The sequence below is a fragment of the Diabrotica virgifera genome, chromosome 3, assembly GCF_917563875.1.
Source record: "Diabrotica virgifera virgifera chromosome 3, PGI_DIABVI_V3a".
Classification (NCBI taxonomy): Eukaryota; Metazoa; Arthropoda; class Insecta; order Coleoptera; family Chrysomelidae; genus Diabrotica; species Diabrotica virgifera.
Genome location: NC_065445.1, coordinates 238,000,325 through 238,014,461, shown reverse-complemented (window position 1 = coordinate 238,014,461; position 14,137 = coordinate 238,000,325). Strand labels below are relative to the sequence as shown.

At 32.5% G+C, this 14,137-nt stretch overlaps 1 protein-coding gene across 5 annotated transcripts in view; it reads left to right on the top strand.

Moving 5' to 3' along the window:
• Nucleotides 1-14,137, top strand: part of LOC114332157 (homeobox protein cut) — a 366,341-nt gene that overhangs the window by 297,318 nt on the left and 54,886 nt on the right. For all 5 annotated transcript variants that reach the window (XM_050645993.1, XM_050645994.1, XM_050645995.1 and 2 more), the window contains 2 exons: nt 4,454-4,635; nt 6,027-6,148. In XM_050645993.1, the coding sequence (XP_050501950.1) occupies nt 4,454-4,635; nt 6,027-6,148 (304 nt within the window). The remainder of the gene's footprint in view (nt 1-4,453; nt 4,636-6,026; nt 6,149-14,137) is intronic.

The window sequence follows — 14,137 nt, the reverse complement described above, 5'->3', positions numbered from 1 at the left end:
TCAATCTTTTGGATACCGTAGGTATGAGATAAATCCCCCTCCCCCTTAGAGGGAGTGAAACCAGTATGGCTAACTCAGGGATATAATAATAATATGATTGCTAAAAATAGCAATATTTTTTTTTTCTCTTTAGTAATTTGCTTGGAATACTAAAACAAGCAGTTGTAAGCCACAAAATTTAATAATTTTACACCGGCTCCTTCGCCAAAAATTAGAAACACGATATTTTGAATTTGTCTGATTATTTGAAAAGATCTTAACATCTTTTATGTTTTTTTTATTAATATATTAATATATGAAATCTTTGATGTTTAGTCAAACGTTTTGTTGTACTGCACAAATAACTTGATAGAATAATAACTGGATTAGAAGGTGTAAATAATAAAATCACTAACTAAAAAATTGCTGTTTTTCGACGTTTCGTCAAAAGTAATAGCCAAAATATCCAACGGCTCGTTTGTCTTATAATTTGAGTTCGAAGTGAGCAATAGGATCTGCGATAACAATACCTTCGACATGAAAAATCGTCTTCTTCGTTTCCACTTCGAGGCATAATTCATCCGGCGTTTTTTTGGGTCGGAAACCCTTAGTTTTATAATCCGACGCAGGGCTATTAAAAGTAAAAAATAAAATCGAACAGAAGGGGAATTCAGGGTTGATATATTTAAAACAATAATTCAAACCGATACCTTACAAGGGTTGGGGTTTTTGCATATCGTGCTTTTAGAGTTGGAGTTAAGCTCAGACCGGGTGCTGTCGATTGGAGCAGTTGAATACGAGGGGAGATCTATAAATTCCAGCCCTTTATAAGAAATTGATTTTTTCTTCATTAAAACAACAAAATAAAATATTAAATTGAATCACTTAACTAAAAAACATAAAGAAATAAAAAAAGTTGCACTTATATGATAATGTTGCTTTAGTAACATAATTATAGAAGCAGGTTCTCTAGTTTACTTACACTCCATGGAGTTACAAGCCTTCGTAGATTTTAGCTGACTCGACAACATGCCTCCACTCTTCTCGGTCTTAAGCAATCTCCATCCAGTTCTCCACGCCCATAGCTTTCAGGTCTCCTGTTATATTACCTTGTCACCGGAGTTGAAGTCGTCCACGTGGTCTCCTTCCAGTTGGAAGTTCTCTCCATACCGGTATTACTATTATTTCATCAGAATGTCTTCTGAGTTGAGGTGTCCTGAACATTGGAGTCTTCGGAACTTTCTGCAGGTTCTTTGGCAGTCTTGCTTAAAGATTTCTTGCAACAAATGTATCGACAGGTGAACTTGGAAATGAATACCTATAAGAAACATCATTTTCTTCCGTACAAAGTTTTCAATGTGGATGAAACTGGATTATCAATTGTCCAGAGCAAAGCTGCACAAGTGATAAAAAAAATAGAAAAAAGAAAACGACAAATTATAACCCTACGTCCTATTTGGAAGTGATTAATATGCCTAGAGAAACCATTGTTTCTATAATTCCCCAACCTCCTCCTCAACTTCAACCTCTTGACAAAAACTACATGGGTGTAGCTTCAAGGCGTACTACAGCGAGAAAATAGAAATAAGCTCCGATGCGAAAATCAACAAATATTTCCCCAAAGAAGCAGCGTCTGGTACTCAAAAGGAGCTGATGGAACCACAACTTATCTGCTCCAAATTTATTGGCAAATGATTCATCGACGTCGTGCTCCAGGGAGACTTCTTCAAGATTTGTCTAACCTTTCGCAGTATCCTCCGTACTCTATAATATACCAATCTTAAAAAAAATCCACTCTTGGACGAAAGAGTTCGAAATCACAAATAATTACCTCCTCTTCCTACAACTAGCAACAAGTTAATCTCCATGATGTGAGGATCCATCCTCTGGATAAAACAATACACATGGTGGAGTCCTGTGGTGCCTGATGTTAAATACTTATTTTAAACATCACTTTAATTTTAACACTTAATGTAAACATTTTATAACTGCAGTAAAACCTCTGTTAATCGAAATAATTGGGGGGTAGGCCATTTCGGATAACAAGAATTTCGGTTAAAAATAACATTGTTTTTTGTATTCTTCTTGTATGAAATGACATAGTATTGGAAAGATATAGCTGCAAAACATTGTAGTCAAAGGTTAATCCAAAAGAAAATAGAAGATTTCTTAAAAAAACACTCTTAAACATGTTCATTTTCCTTAATTTTATTTCTTTTTTTACATTTATTTTCTATTCACGAAAATATTGAAACTGTCAGCCATTTCGGTTAAACGATGTTTCAGTTAAAAAGGTTTCGGTTAACGGAGGTTTTACTGTATATAAGTTCTCAAGGGTTTTCATCCACACATCTTAGTGGCTCAAGAATGTCCTTCAAACTGTAAAAATCACTGACGATTGAGTTCTTATTCCGAAAATGTTCTGTGATGTAGCCCTTTTTAGGAATTTTAATAAAATATACCTTTTATAAAGGGTTTTAGTAATTTTTATGATTTATAGTATACAGCCAGGAATTTAATTTCTTTGTGGATTTTATTATTATATAAGTTTTGAACATAATTCCGACATAAAAATTGTAAGGCAACGTGAGAAGTAGAGGCATGAATCTGACTTGATTCTAGCGCTGTTGTCGTCAATGTCAATACACAAGGGCACAGAGAATCATGAATTATCCCGAAACAAATAAATTCACTGATCGTATTATCGATTTATTTCCGTTCACTAAAGGCAACCCTATATCATGAATATTGCAATATACATTCTGAGAAACATTTCTCAATTAATCGAGCAGAAGGGTGCCTCTCCACCCCATGAAATTAATCAATGCATCTGAAATTCACCTTATAGGGTAGGATTAATATAATGTCTTCATTTTCCGTAGCAATTGATTGATTTTGATGCTACGTCATCACTAATTGTAAGTTTGTGTAGTAAGTTCCTTAGGATATTGGATTTTGGAGGGCGAAAGCGAAACTCTTCGATTGGAATGAAATGATTACTTCGCGCTAATAGCGATTACATCGGTACAAGAGAAAAAATCGCTGTAATAGAAAAGACGCGCTTTTAAAAATAACATCACAAAGAAAATTTACTTGTTGAAGGGTTATTAAAGGGTCTAGTCGGTTAAGAGGGTGAAAAATGCTCCCAGCGATGTTCCCAAAATAAAAATATTATGCTGTTCTACATCAAATATTATTCGACCATAAAAATTTTTAGACTCCTGGTGCTACCCATAACCTCAAAAAAAATTAAAAAGGAGTTTCTCGTTTTTTTGGCGATATCTTCGGTTTGAATCATCGTACAAACTTCTTTTTTCTTTCATTTTGTAGGGTTTTGTATTGCCTACAGCGTAGTAGTATCTTTTTCAAAAAAATTGTCGCAAAATTCATTTTTTTTCTTTTCAAATTTTTAAACTTTGTTTAAAAAAAACTAATCCGAACAAAATGCCGAAAAAAAATGTTATTTATTTGGTATCAAATTATCTTCATGATTTTTTTTTCAGATTTTTATTGGGTGGACATCATTGTCAAAATAAGGAAAATCAATTTTCGGTATTTTACTTAACCGTTCTGACATATAAAAATTTTAAGAAAATTTAAAAGCGACAAGAAATTAATTTCGGACCAAAAATGTTGTAAAGAATAACATGTAAGCAATAAAAACCTACAAATTAAAAGAAAAGAAAAAAAGAAATTTCTACGATGATCAGAAACGAAGATATCGTTAAAATTCGGAAAAATACGTTTTGATTTTTTTGAGGTTACGTTCAGGTCTAGGGGTCTAAAAATGTTTTTGATCATTTTTGGGATGTATTTGAAGGAGAGTAAGGCAGATCAGGCATCAAAATGTTTAAAGAAAATACCGAAAACCTATTTTTACCGAAAAATATTATGAAGATAATTTGATAACCAATAAATAATATTTTTTTTTGGCATTTTGCGGCTTTGTTTTGTTTAAACAAAATTTAAAAATTTCTAAAGCAAAAAAATGTAACAGCGCGCCAAAATTTTTGAAAAAAATACTCTGCTGTAGGCAATAGAAGACCCTACAAAACGAAGGAAAAAGAAGTTCGTACTATGATTCAAACCGAAGATATCGCCAAAAAACGAAAAACCCCTTTTTATTTTTTTTTGTGGGGTTATGAGTGGGGCTAAGAGTCTAAAAACGTTTTTGGCCGAATAATTTTTGATGTAGAAAACCATGGTATTTTTATTTTTGGAATATCTCTGGGGATATTTTTCACTATTTTAACCCATTTGTAGTGCCAATAAATTGAAAAAATATATAAAGTAGAAGGTCCTAATATGGGCCCCTTTTTTACCAAATTTTTTTTTCTTTTATGATAATTATATGAAATTGGGATATACTTAGATTCAACCTTTATTAATAATACTGAAATATTTCAAGACTATTCTAGTGACCATTTTTTTGTTTTCTCGCAGTTTACTTATCGTTTCCTTTCTTTTGTTACAGATAAATCAACTAGTAGAAGAAATACAAAGGCTACAGGGATGTCTGACGAAACTTCAGGAGTCGTCCATGTCCCAAATTACTATTTTAGAAGACCAATTGGAACAAAAACGGCAACAGATTGTACGATTAGAAAACAAATTGGATTTACAAAAGGATTATGAAGAAATGAAAAGGGAAATCAGGTAAGATTTTAATTTGTAGTGTATATTGGCCAAACTGAGTCATAAAGTAGGAACCGTATTTACAAACATCATTGGTTTTCATTAAAACCAATAATCAGCTGTTTCTAGGCGAAAAAAACATACAGGGTTGCGAAAAAGTCTGGCAACACGTTATTTTCTCGGAAACCGCTAAAACGATTTTTATAGATTTTGATGGGTAAGGGTCTTTTAATGCGGCCGATATTATAGCGGTAATTACACCGTTGTAAAGTCTTCCGTTTTTCTGGAAATCTGATTAACTTTCTTATTTCACATAGAACATCCTGTATATTTTTTGAGGTTTTGAATCTTTAAGGGATACTGATTATTTTTCATATGATATTCCCTATACCTAAATTCCATAATTTCGGAGGTATTGCTATATTTATTAAAAAAAATTTTAAACAATTTATAAAAATCAATTTTTTCGGCCCGGGTAGACATAATTTGAGATTCTTTGGATCATTGGGAACAAAAAAGCTCTTTTGTAATTTTTCTCTAAAGTTAATCGTTTTCGAGTTTAAACAATTTAAAACAGAAAAGACGAAAACTGACTATTTTCAAAGTTCAGAAACACAAGTAAAAAAAATAATTTTTGAAATTACAAAGTAAGTAAATTCAATACGAAACCTTTTTCTATCAGAGACCTATAAGAATTTTTGGCACGTTCTATTCTAAAATATTGTTTTTTTTTTTAATTATTAATGAAGCGCATATGAGAATGGGCGATTGGGCTGCATTAACAACTAAAAAATAATATTTTAAATAAAACAAGACCAAATTACTTATCGGTAGCCGATAAAATAGGGCTTGAACTTGAATTTAGGCACTTCGTAGTTTCAAAAATAATATTATTTACTTGTGTTTTTGAACCTAAAATATCGTCATTTTTCGTTTTAAATTGTTTATACATAACTCGGAAACAAATAACTTTAGAGGAAAATTACAAAACACCTTTTTTGTTCACAATTATCCAAGGAACCTAAAATAATGTCTACCCGGGCCGAAAAATTGATTTTTATAAATTGTTTATTTATTTTTTTTTTTTTTTGATAAATGTAGCAATAACTCCGAAATTATGGCATTTAGGTATAGGGAATATCATATAAAAAATAATCAGTATCCCTTAAGAATTCCAAAACGCAAAAAATATACAGGGTATTCCTTTTGAAATAAGAAAGTTATATTTCCAGAAAAACGAAAAATTTTCTAACAATGTAGTTACCACTATAATATCGGCCGCATTAAAAAACCCTCATCCACCAAAATCCATAAAAATCGTTCAAGCGGTTTCCGAGAAATTACCGTGTTGTCAGACTTTCTCGCAATCCTGTTTATTTAGTTTATTTTACTAATGCGTGTTTTCTTTGCAGTATATTGCGATCCGACTTAGCCAATACCCCCGAAGGGAAAAATATAGAATTATTGTTAGAAAAATCAAAAAATCTTTCTGTACAAGACACTAGGGATAAGTCACCGTCAAGGGAGATTGAAGGTAACTATTCGCTGTACTATTTAAATGAAAGTAAACTATACTATACTATAATTTGTTGTATTAATGAAACTTATATTGAATGCAACTCTTATAATATTGAGGGTTAGGTACTTACTGCAGATGATTTTAAAAAACCGATCCTACTGGTTTGGATATTATTTTTATCTTTTGCATTGCAAAGTAATTTTTAAAATAAACCTTTTATCCGAATCTTGAGATCCCGTAATTTTTAAATCTTCTTCTTACTAGTGTCGTTACTGCTGCCGTTCCATGAAATAGATCGGGTTGAAAAATCTTAATAATTTGTAAACGGTTAACAAATATATTCAATTTTCATACGCTTAACAAATTTATTCTTAATTTTAACAGTATTATTTGACGTCAACAATATTTTGCCTTCCAATTAAAATAATTTGTGCCCGCAACAGTAGAAATTTCACAGTTTGTGACATTTTTTACAGAACAATTATGCCTACTACGATCCGTAATGATAAACATTCAAGTCACACAAGATATATCACTTAATTCCTTTAAAATTGTTCGAAATTTTTTACTTCCCTCATTAAGTAAAATGCAGCGTTTTAGATGAACAATTAGAAAAGAAAGTGGAGGAAACAATATGTATCCATGACTACAAAAACAATTAAAATGATTGCTTGGTGTCGAAATCGGGAGCAACGTGATTTTTATCTGTACAATTTAATAATAATTTGGTAAGAATTAATACAGAGCCGGAATTGGGGCACCTATACAAACAAAAAATTAATTTGAATAAATTTTAATAGTAAAATTAAACCCACTGTATGACTAGATTGCGTGTAGTATGAGCATAAAATCTTTCAAGCAATTTTAAAAATGAAAAAAATACCAATTGCTCAACCAGTGCAAAATAGAAGACGCTGAAAACCAAATATTGGATGGACATATTATGTAAATAAGGACTATGAATGCTCTAGTTCATTGGTTGCCAACCAGTAGCCCGCAAGAACTAAAATTTGGTTCATAAAAAAATGGAAAAATTGCAAAATATTTATCAAAATAAGTATTTACCGGCATGAAAACGTCCAATCTTAAGCCAGTCGCCAATAGAAAATAAGAAAAAGAAACAAATATTGAAGAGGTATGCATATATGAAAAAAGTCGTAAAGACGGATGCCACATTTTTTAATGTGTACATTAATATAATAAGGAATCGACTCTCTAAGCATTTGTTGTGCCAATTTTATAAGAATCCAACCACTTTCTCGGATGATATCTTACGATGACTACTTTGTAATTTCAAAGCCATTATTTTTTAATTGATTAATTGTCTAAGGCTATTTTTATCTGTCTCTCTCTCTCTCTCTCTCTCTCTCTCTCTCTCTCTCTCTCTTGTCTTTTCCCCATTACTGAGGATTGTGATTTCTTCCAATATTCCTAACAATGTTTCTCCATTGGTCTCTATCTTCAGCTGCTCTAAGAGCTTTGCAGAATAAGTTTCCGGCTGAATGCTTTATTTGGTCAGACTATCTAGTTGGTGATCGTCCTCTTGATCTTCTCCCCGGAACGTTTCCAGAAACAATTAATCTCTCCAAACTGTCGTCACCTCTGCGAACCACGTGACCAAAGAATTGCAGAATTCGTTGCAGACATATTGTGGACAGCCTTTTTTAATATTGAGTTGGTTTAGAATGAAAACGTTTGTCCTATGAGCTGTCCAAGGTATGCGCAGCATTCTTCTCCAGCACCACATCTCAAAGGCATCAATTTTTTGGCGCTCGCATAAGCTAAGAGTTCAAGTCTCTGCTCCGTATAGAAATATTGAGAATACAAGGGCATTCGCCAGTCTCATCTTGATATTTTGAGAGATAGATCTGTCTTTCCAAACTTTAGTTAGGCGACTCATCGCATTTTTTGCCATACCAATACGTCTCCGAACTTCTGTTTCACAGTTACAATCGTTAGTTATACTAGACCCGAGATAGACAAAGGTGTTTATTATCTGGTATTTCTGTAACATGTTAGTCTGTTGAATAGTGTCAAATCTGTCGACCACCATAATTTTTGTCTTAGCTTTATTTTCAGACCAACTTTATTGCTTTCGTACTCAACTCTTCGCAGAAGATCAAACATTTCTTGCTCATTTGCTGCTATAAGTGTAGTGTCATCAGCAAATCTTAAATTGGAGATTTTCCTACCAGCTACTGTTACTCCATCGGCCCATCCTTCTAAAACCATCCTCATGACCTGTTCACCATAAATGTTAAATAAGTCAGGTGACAACACGCATCCTTGTCTAACACCTCTCTGGGTCTTGAATTGGTTTGAGAACTTCTGATTTAGTCGTACTGTCGCTATATTAGACTGGTACAGATTTTTAATAAGTGTCACCAGGTGCATTGGTGCGCCCATTTCTATTAAAATTGACCACAGATTTATCCAGCTTACACAATCAAATGCCTTTTGGCAGTCAACGAAGCATATAATCATAGGTACTTGAAATTTTCTAGACTTTTCAATGAGTTGTCTCAGGTTCAGGATTTGTTCCCTTGTACCTTTACCCTTTACCCTTTACAAACCCCGCTTGTTTCTGAGGTATTTGGTAATGTAGATAGGTTTTTAATCTGTTTTTGATGATATGCAACAAGATTTTACTAGCATGTGTTATTAGTGACAGTGTGCGGTAGTTTTCACATCTGATAGTAGTTCCTGTTTTGTGTAGTGGGATATAAATTGAGGTACACCAATCAGATAGCCATTTTCCTGAATTCCAAACAGCGACACAGATAGAATTGATGATATGTAATCCTTTGTCACCTAGTAACTGTAGTATTTCACATGGTATTGAATCAATGCCTAGGGATTTATTTCTCTTTAGTGATTTAATTGCATCGTTGACTTCAGGAGTAAGACAGTAGGTTCTCTAGGGTAGTCAGAAGGCCACTGATTTTCTGCTGATACCTCGTTATTTTTATATAGCTCGCCACAGTAGTTTCGCCATGTTTCCAATATTTCATCAGTATCGGTCTTTAAATTACCTTCCTTCCAGGCAGATAATAAACACAAAATATGAAAAGCACAATAGGCCTTTGGAATCCTCTCAAACATATTATATACAATATAGAGAATATTACCCAAAACACTAAAATGAGAATATTTAATAGTAACGTCAAATCTACCATACGGCAGTGAGACATAGACAATGTCAGAAGAAAACGCAAGAAAAATTCAAATTTTTCTAAATAGATGCCCACGAAAAATTCTCAAGGTATATTGGCAGAACACCATAACAAATGAAGAATTGTGGAGGAAACTAAACAAAAACCAATCAGAATAACAATAAAGAGAAAATATGGAACTGCTTGGGTAACACATTGGGGAAAGGAAATACAAACATAACAAAACAAGCACTCAAATGGAATGTAATAGGACAAATAAGCAGAGGACGGCCTACCAAAATATAGGGAAACGCGACTGAAGATGTCATCTTCAGAAATAAATAGAAATGGTCGTGGATGCCCCAAGCTTCTTCACAAAGTAACAGGATTGGATATAATTGTCTAAGGGTCACAAAATTGATGGACGATACTGATATTCTTTGGATACAAGAATTTTAAAAATTATTTATACAAAACATTGGTTAATTGAGGATAAATATGAATCATTGAATTGTCTACATCGTCATATTTAGCTGTCCTAAGTGTCATTATTTATTACGAATCATAAGAAATTTGTGGCAGGCAATTTGTGACTGGTCCGACCCTGCGCATAATCCAATAATAATTTTAGTACGAATCAAAGAAGCTCAACAAAGCCAGCGAGATAACATCTCATTGTTTGGTACAGTTAGTCTCATAACACAAATTTCCCAAAAAAAGTGAGACATAACTCATGAACACAACAGAATAATTAATACGAATTTTGTATTTTTAATTAGATCGGTCCTCTGGAGCATAGAAGAGGAAATCATGAATCAAAATCAAAAAACGTAGATGTTTTGAATAGATAGAAGTTTATTGAGGTTGTTTGATGTTTGATGATTCGTAGATTCGGGTATTAGAATATTAATGGGTTAAAAAAACTTAAGTTTATTAAGAAATTTCGGCAAATTATGGGAAAATAGTATAATAGACCATATTTTTAGTTTTATTTTATATAAATGGCTTCCGAAAGTAATGCTATATTTTATTAATACCGATTGAATATAATAGGTAATAAACCAAAGAGAATTAAAATAAAAAATAGATAATAAAATATTTAAATGGCAGCAATTCGAATTAAATCAAGTGAAGTGTAGAGAATGGATAATAAAGAATGAATATTAGTTTAACAGTATTTATAAAGGGGATAATTTAATTTATAAATAATACTGATAATCAGTAATGTTAGCATGAGGATTCTAAAAATTTGACCTCCTTTTTATGACATTCTATTATTTGTATTTAGAATAGATACTCATCATCATCATCATCAATTAGCATATATTTGACCACTGCTGAACGTAGGCCTCCCATACAATTTTCCTGCTTTCAATTTGTGGTGATGCGCTTTATATCATTCTTCCATCTAGTCGGCGGTCATTCTCTGCTTCGATATGTCTCTTGTCTTGGCCGCCATTCAAGAATAGATACTAGGAGAAAATAAATTAAATAGAGCAGGAACTTTAGGAATAATAAGATCAAATTTTGGTTTAGGCTGATTGTGCTACGATTATATCTAGGTTTGCAGATATAATAGGTGGCGACACGCTTCAATTACTATTTTGCTAATTTTAATTTTTAATAACTTTTTCAAAATGAAATAATACGTCCCATTTTAAAATTCACAAGCCATATGCATAAAGGGTCTGTTAAATTTTAAGAAACCTGTGTTACCTGTTCAGTTTATGTATGGTAAACGCAAATTCCATAATAGATTACGGGACGATAAAGGGACAGCCTCCTTATGTCAATAAATCAGTCTTTAACTTCTCTAAAAACCACAGAAATGTAAAACTAATCTTCTTAGTTCATCCACAGGCAGTCTGACACAAACCCTCGTCCTGCAAAGAATAACAAACCCTCTTACGAGATATAAGCACGCCTTTTTAACCAAAAATAAATAAATATATTATTGTTCGTTGTCTTACACTTATTGTAATTTTATTTAATTGTTTCCGTCAACACACCACCACGGAACAAATATAAGAGTAGTATGTTCAAACCACAGCAGAAAAAGTTAACAACTACAGTAACTCCAAGTATGTGGAATTAACAGAACCAGGAGCTAGATTAAAAGAAACTTTGAGATCAATTATTGTAAAGAAGAATTAAAAGAGGAACTTTCTAGTAAGCATAAATGAGAGCGGTAAAGACAGCCACGGCTACGAGTTAAATGCAAGCATACAAAATTAGTGAATTAGATAGACATACATGTGTCCTATATAAAGTTTTACGTCAAAAAATGTACCAAGATGTACCAAATTGCATATTTTTGTGTAATTAACACCAACAGTGGTATATGCATGCAAAACATGAATGTTACAAATTCTGCAAGAGAAAAAATATAGGAAATGACAATTTATTTATTCCAGTTTCTAAATATTTGGTCTATCCCTATCCTACAGAGTTTGTGTACTATAACAATCATTACAACTATCTTATTATCCAAAAATATCGTTAAGCTTGTAATGACTCTGCCACACGCCTTTCCAAGAAGAAATAAACTGTACATACATCGATTAATCACTATAATATATTTAATGTAAAGAGAGCTTCCATAGTATATCCGTATATAGATACATATTGCTAATTATTATTAGTTATAAAATGATTTCACAATGTACGTCCGTGTAGCGAATAACAATAAAAGTTCAAATAGAATTTGTTCATAGTCGAGACCTTCGGCAGTCATAAAAATTCAATTACATTAACGTACTCGAAAAAAGAAACTAGTTCAAATTTCGTAAAAAATAAGAATCAACTGGCTCTCATAGTGACGAAATTAACCATACAATTGTTCATAAAAACAATAAAAACGCTGTTTCTCAAGAACTAGTAATAATAAATTAGGTTTCCTAAGGCAGCACATATACAACACAGATATTTAAACATATCGCTATGGCAATAAAAAAGTTACATGACATTTTAGAAAGGAAAACCACCTTCTGTTTAATTACTTGCTGGTAATAATTTTTTTTGAAGATAATTGTCTTTATTCCGTCTGTAAATGGAGTTGTTAAGTCATAATTTGTTTGTTGTTTCCGTGTTTCATCGCTAATGTTCTAAATTTTACAATGTATTAGTGAAAAAATGAATTTTTGGGTGTTTTCACATGATACATTATTTCAGTTATCATAGCATTCGATCTTCGCTTGTCCACTGCTAGATATAGATATTTTCGGTCTAATGAGTTCGGTCTACTGTTTTCGGTCTAATGATTTCGGCCCCTTTACAGTAAACTGTAGTTCCTAGGTACGTTATTTCCATTACTTGTTCAATGCTAATCTATCGACTTACAGTTTATATCGTATTGGTTCCTTACTGATTACCATTGTTCTAGTTTTCTGAGTTTAAATCGTCATTTTAAATTATTTTACTCTTGCATTAAATCTACGAAGTAATCTTCACAGATTAAATACAAGATCCTCCTTTACGCTCTTTATGATTTTATCCATCATTCAACTAACATAGGGCTTAGTGAATCCTGTCACAATCCATTCCATTGCTTGTATCTATAGGTTCCGTGAGTTTTTTCGTAAGTAATATAAAGTATCTAAATTCTTAAGGCACTTTTGAGTCTATTAGACTAAACCTGAAATGAGCAGAAGATGTAAAACAAGATAATATTCAATATAATGGAAATAAATAAAAGTAGTAAGTAGAACCCGGCAAAAACTAGCTCAAATAATGACACATATATAGAAACTCTAATCATCGTCATATATCATATAAAACTTATATTGGGGTAAAGGGTACCTTTCAGTGTAACACTTACAAAAGGGTAGTATCTCTTTAACATATTTTAGAACTACGTCATTGATAATTTAGGTAAAAATATTGGTTCAGTGGATGAAGAAAAGTTGAACCTTTGGCATCAAAGTAAATTTGAATACGTACATATATGATTTGATTAAGACTGCTAAAAAAGAAGAAGCAGATTGTCCCAAAGTAAAAGTACACACATTTTTAACACATTAACGTATCTTTATAGGATCATTTTCAAGTTAACTACCGTTATAAACCGTCTCTCAAACTTGATGAAACCTAGGCTATATATGTTACCATAAAAACCCGATTTGAGTTAAAACCCGAATTTAATAGGAAAAACTAGTTTTAACTATGCGCTTTGTGATCGGTACTCACCGGAGGGACCGCAGACGTTCGGATACAATTAGCGTCTCTTTGCAAAGAAAATGACGTCGACTTTGCAAAGTAACAAGACACTTACTTAACATACACACTACACATGACACTAATACTCATGTTGTGACTGGCTGAATGACATAAAGTCCATGCCATTAAAAAAAAGACTATGCGCTTTACACAATTCTAGTTTTAACTTGTGAAAACTAGAACTATGAATCAGTTAATTAAACTATCGGTTAATTCTTGTTCAGACTAAACATATTTCAGTCAAAACTAGTTTTTACTAAACTTCTCAGTAATTTTCAGAATCAACTAAGACTCGGTAAATAATTGTACGAAAGCAAATCCTTTTGACCACGTTGTTGTGTTTGAATCCAGCCTGCTAACATCTTCTCGATGTCTTGGTTAACTGGCTCGACTGAACCTCTGGTTGTGTCTTGGTTTTCTGCCTGCAATATAGGTTTTGACACAAGACCCGTCTTCGCTTTAGGTTTTACACATTGATATAAAAATATTGATCATATCAATTGTTATATGTGCGTATTTTCTGGCGGTTTCAGTGTTCAACTTAACCCGACCTCCATGAACAATAGCAACGTGGGCTGCTTCAATTATGTCAAAAATGTCTTCAGCAGGTACATAATATATTTGATGGGTTCAATTC